This window comes from Eimeria tenella, genomic scaffold (genome assembly GCF_000499545.2).
Source record: "Eimeria tenella Houghton genomic scaffold, Eth_scaff638, whole genome shotgun sequence".
Lineage (NCBI taxonomy): Eukaryota > Apicomplexa > Conoidasida > Eucoccidiorida > Eimeriidae > Eimeria > Eimeria tenella.
The window spans coordinates 1-5,145 of record NW_013545762.1 but is presented as its reverse complement, the minus strand read 5'-3'; the positions used below and the strand labels follow the sequence as shown (position 1 = coordinate 5,145).

Genomic DNA, 5,145 nt, shown 5'->3' with positions numbered 1-5,145 from the left:
ACCACCCCTCAAACGTTCCAAGCCTTTAAACCACACAAACCGCCCTCTCCAACTAACCGCTTCGCTACTCCCCACTTGCCAGCACCGCTCACCACACTGGCTCAACAACACGCAACACTAACCAAACAAAACGCCTCCGCGGGCTCCAAACACCGTCTGAACCAGGAATTGAACCTGGGTTTACACGGCCACAACGTGTTGTCCTAACCTCTACACGATTCGGACCAATGGTCACTCCCGTCACCGCCGACGAAACGCATTCGCCGCTCCTCTGCCAAACACTGCTAATGAATCTACTCCGCCCCAGCCCAGGGCTCCCCACGTCCTACACCCACCTCTTGTCCTCTCAACCTCTGCCTGCGCAGCCGCCCCACCCAGTTTCTCTCGCCTACGCCCTCCTTTCCCCACTCCAACGCGCCGCAGCAGCAACGTCCATAAATGCACGTTCCTCCAGCCCTGCGCCAACCCAGTCCTCGTCCTGCACCCACCCTCCAAATCCGACTCCTCCTCGACGCACAACAACAACAACGCACACTGCCTGCAACCACCCGTGCCTAGTGCCTTGTCCGCACGCTTTCCTTCCTCCGCTCGCCTCTCCCTGCTGCGAAACGCCCCACACGCATCCTCGACACGCACCCTCTTCAGCGCGCAACACGCAACACAACACAACTATCGAATACGTCAGCACGCGCTTTAACGCCACGACAAACACCAAAGCCCGCCTCGCGCCCCTTTCCCCCCCCAAACACTGCACTGCCCAACCACCCCTCAAACGTTCCAAGCCTTTAAACCACACAAACCGCCCTCTCCAACTAACCGCTTCGCTACTCCCCACTTGCCAGCACCGCTCACCACACTGGCTCAACAACACGCAACACCAACCAAACAAAACGCCTCAGCGGGCTCCAAACACTGTCCGAACCAGCAATTGAACCTGGGTTTACACGGCCACAACGTGTTGTCCTAACCTCTAGACGATTCGGACCAATGGTCACTCCCGTCACCGCCGACGAAACGCATTCGCCGCTCCTCTGCCAAACACTGCTAATGAATCTACTCCGCCTCAGCCCAGGGCTCCCCACGTCCTACACCCACCTCTTGTCCTCTCAACCTCTGCCTGCGCAGCCGCCCCACCCAGTTTCTCTCGCCTACGCCCTCCTTTCCCCACTCCAACGCGCCGCAGCAGCAACGTCCATAAATGCACCTTCCTCCAGCCCTGCGCCAACCCAGTCCTCGTCCTGCACCCACCCTCCAAATCCGACTCCTCCTCGACGCACAACAACAACAACGCACACTGCCTGCAACCACCCGTGCCTAGTCCCTTGTCCGCACGCTTTCCTTCCTCCGCTCGCCTCTCCCTGCTGCGAAACACCCCACACGCATCCTCGACAGGCACCCTCTTCAGCGCGCAACACGCAACACAACACAACTATCGAATACGTCAGCACGCGCTTTAACGCCACGACAAACACCAAAGCCCGCCTCGCGCCCCTTTCCCCCCCCAAACACTGCACTGCCCAACCACCCCTCAAACGTTCCAAGCCTTTAAACCACACAAACCGCCCTCTCCAACTAACCGCTTCGCTACTCCCCACTTGCCAGCACCGCTCACCACACTGGCTCAAAAACACGCAACACTAACCAAACAAAACGCCTCCGCGGGCTCCAAACACTGTCCGAACCAGCAATTGAACCTGGGTTTACACGGCCACAACGTGTTGTCCTAACCTCTACACGATTCGGACCAATGGTCACTCCCGTCACCGCCGACGAAACGCATTCGCCGCTCCTCTGCCAAACACTGCTAATGAATCTACTCCGCCTCAGCCCAGGGCTCCCCACGTTCTACACCCACCTCTTGTCCTCTCAACCTCTGCCTGCGCAGCCGCCCCACCCAGTTTCTCTCGCCTACGCCCTCCTTTCCCCACTCCAACGCGCCGCAGCAGCAACGTCCATAAATGCACCTTCCTCCAGCCCTGCGCCAACCCAGTCCTCGTCCTGCACCCACCCTCCAAATCCGACTCCTCCTCGACGCACAACAACAACAACGCACACTGCCTGCAATCACCCGTGCCTAGCGCCTTGTCCGCACGCTTTCCTTCCTCCGCCCGCCTCTCCCTGCTGCGAAACACCCCACACGCATCCTCGACAGGCACCCTCTTCAGCGCGCAACACGCAACACAACACAACTATCGAATACGTCAGCACGCGCTTTAACGCCACGACAAACACCAAAGCCCGCCTCGCGCCCCTTTCCCCCCCCAAACACTGCACTGCCCAACCACCCCTCAAACGTTCCAAGCCTTTAAACCACACAAACCGCCCTCTCCAACTAACCGCTTCGCTACTCCCCACTTGCCAGCACCGCTCACCACACTGGCTCAACAACACGCAACACCAACCAAACAAAACGCCTCAGCGGGCTCCAAACACTGTCCGAACCAGCAATTGAACCTGGGTTTACACGGCCACAACGTGTTGTCCTAACCTCTACACGATTCGGACCAATGGTCACTCCCGTCACCGCCGACGAAACGCATTCGCCGCTCCTCTGCCAAACACTGCTAATGAATCTACTCCGCCCCAGCCCAGGGCTCCCCAGGTTCTACACCCACCTCTTGTCCTCTCCCCCTCTGCCTGAGCAGCCGCCCCACCCAGTTTCTCTCGCCTACGCCCTCCTTTCCCCACTCCAACGCGCCGCAGCAGCAACGTCCATAAACGCACCTTCCTCCAGCCCTGCGCCAACCCAGTCCTCGTCCTGCACCCACCCTCCAAATCCGACTCCAACTCGACGCACAACAACAACAACAACGCACACTGCCTGCAACCACCCGTGCCTAGTCCCTTGTCCGCACGCTTTCCTTCCTCCGCTCGCCTCTCCCTGCTGCGAAACACCCCACACGCATCCTCGACAGGCACCCTCTTCAGCGCGCAACACGCAACACAACACAACTATCGAATACGTCAGCACGCGCTTTAACGCCACGACAAACACCAAAGCCCGCCTCGCGCCCCTTTCCCCCCCCAAACACTGCACTGCCCAACCACCCCTCAAACGTTCCAAGCCTTTAAACCACACAAACCGCCCTCTCCAACTAACCGCTTCGCTACTCCCCACTTGCCAGCACCGCTCACCACACTGGCTCAACAACACGCAACACCAACCAAACAAAACGCCTCAGCGGGCTCCAAACACTGTCCGAACCAGCAATTGAACCTGGGTTTACACGGCCACAGCGTGTTGTCCTAACCTCTACACGATTCGGACCAATGGTCACTCCCGTCACCGCCGACGAAACGCATTCGCCGCTCCTCTGCCAAACACTGCTAATGAATCTACTCCGCCTCAGCCCAGGGCTCCCCACGTTCTACACCCACCTCTTGTCCTCTCAACCTCTGCCTGCGCAGCCGCCCCACCCAGTTTCTCTCGCCTACGCCCTCCTTTCCCCACTCCAACGCGCCGCAGCAGCAACGTCCATAAATGCACCTTCCTCCAGCCCTGCGCCAACCCAGTCCTCGTCCTGCACCCACCCTCCAAATCCGACTCCTCCTCGACGCACAACAACAACGACGCACACTGCCTGCAATCACCCGTGCCTAGTCCCTTGTCCGCACGCTTTCCTTCCTCCGCTCGCCTCTCCCTGCTGCGAAACACCCCACACGCATCCTCGACAGGCACCCTCTTCAGCGCGCAACACGCAACACAACACAACTATCGAATACGTCAGCACGCGCTTTAACGCCACGACAAACACCAAAGCCCGCCTCGCGCCCCTTTCCCCCCCCAAACACTGCACTGCCCAACCACCCCTCAAACGTTCCAAGCCTTTAAACCACACAAACCGCCCTCTCCAACTAACCGCTTCGCTACTCCCCACTTGCCAGCACCGCTCACCACACTGGCTCAACAACACGCAACACTAACCAAACAAAACGCCTCAGCGGGCTCCAAACACTGTCCGAACCAGCAATTGAACCTGGGTTTACACGGCCACAACGTGTTGTCCTAACCTCTAGACGATTCGGACCAATGGTCACTCCCGTCACCGCCGACGAAACGCATTCGCCGCTCCTCTGCCAAACACTGCTAATGAATCTACTCCGCCTCAGCCCAGGGCTCCCCACGTTCTACACCCACCTCTTGTCCTCTCAACCTCTGCCTGCGCAGCCGCCCCACCCAGTTTCTCTCGCCTACGCCCTCCTTTCCCCACTCCAACGCGCCGCAGCAGCAACGTCCATAAATGCACCTTCCTCCAGCCCTGCGCCAACCCAGTCCTCGTCCTGCACCCACCCTCCAAATCCGACTCCTCCTCGACGCACAACAACAACAACGCACACTGCATGCAACCACCCGTGCCTAGTCCCTTGTCCGCACGCTTTCCTTCCTCCGCTCGCCTCTCCCTGCTGCGAAACACCCCACACGCATCCTCGACAGGCACCCTCTTCAGCGCGCAACACGCAACACAACACAACTATCGAATACGTCAGCACGCGCTTTAACGCCACGACAAACACCAAAGCCCGCCTCGCGCCCCTTTCCCCCCCCAAACACCGCACTGCCCAACCACCCCTCAAACGTTCCAAGCCTTTAAATCACACAAACCGCCCTCTCCAACTAACCGCTTCGCTACTCCCCACTTGCCAGCACCGCTCACCACACTGGCTCAACAACACGCAACACTAACCAAACAAAACGCCTCAGCGGGCTCCAAACACTGTCCGAACCAGCAATTGAACCTGGGTTTACACGGCCACAACGTGTTGTCCTAACCTCTACACGATTCGGACCAATGGTCACTCCCGTCACCGCCGACGAAACGCATTCGCCGCTCCTCTGCCAAACACTGCTAATGAATCTACTCCGTCCCAGCCCAGGGCTCCCCACGTCCTACACCCACCTCTTGTCCTCTCAACCTCTGCCTGCGCAGCCGCCCCACCCAGTTTCTCTCGCCTACGCCCTCCTTTCCCCACTCCAACGCGCCGCAGCAGCAACGTCCATAAATGCACATTCCTCCAGCCCTGCGCCAACCCAGTCCTCGTCCTGCACCCACCCTCCAAATCCGACTCCTCCTCGACGCACAACAACAACAACGCACACTGCCTGCAACCACCCGTGCGTAGTCCCTTGTCCGCACGCTTTCCTTC

At 59.2% G+C, this 5,145-nt stretch overlaps 5 protein-coding genes across 5 annotated transcripts; all 5 read left to right on the top strand.

Annotated features, from left to right (window-relative positions):
• Positions 1 to 227: 227 nt before the first annotated feature.
• Positions 228 to 932, top strand: ETH_00011400 (uncharacterized protein; the record flags this gene model as incomplete). The annotated part of the gene is made up of 1 exon (XM_013380455.1): positions 228 to 932. One exon carries the CDS (start codon positions 228 to 230, stop codon positions 930 to 932), a length of 705 nt encoding a protein of 234 aa, XP_013235909.1.
• A 55-nt stretch (positions 933 to 987) lies between these two features.
• Positions 988 to 1,641, top strand: ETH_00011395 (uncharacterized protein; the record flags this gene model as incomplete). The annotated part of the gene is made up of 1 exon (XM_013380454.1): positions 988 to 1,641. The coding sequence occupies one exon, from the start codon at positions 988 to 990 to the stop codon at positions 1,639 to 1,641; it is 654 nt and encodes a 217-aa protein (XP_013235908.1).
• An 866-nt stretch (positions 1,642 to 2,507) lies between these two features.
• Positions 2,508 to 3,215, top strand: ETH_00011390 (uncharacterized protein; the record flags this gene model as incomplete). Its single annotated transcript, XM_013380453.1, has 1 exon — positions 2,508 to 3,215. One exon carries the CDS (start codon positions 2,508 to 2,510, stop codon positions 3,213 to 3,215), a length of 708 nt encoding a protein of 235 aa, XP_013235907.1.
• Positions 3,216 to 3,270: 55 nt separating this feature from the next.
• ETH_00011385 (uncharacterized protein) lies at positions 3,271 to 3,924 on the top strand (the record flags this gene model as incomplete). The annotated part of the gene is made up of 1 exon (XM_013380452.1): positions 3,271 to 3,924. One exon carries the CDS (start codon positions 3,271 to 3,273, stop codon positions 3,922 to 3,924), a length of 654 nt encoding a protein of 217 aa, XP_013235906.1.
• Positions 3,925 to 4,030: 106 nt separating this feature from the next.
• ETH_00011380 (uncharacterized protein) lies at positions 4,031 to 4,684 on the top strand (the record flags this gene model as incomplete). Its single annotated transcript, XM_013380451.1, has 1 exon — positions 4,031 to 4,684. One exon carries the CDS (start codon positions 4,031 to 4,033, stop codon positions 4,682 to 4,684), a length of 654 nt encoding a protein of 217 aa, XP_013235905.1.
• Between the last annotated feature and the right edge of the window lie 461 nt (positions 4,685 to 5,145).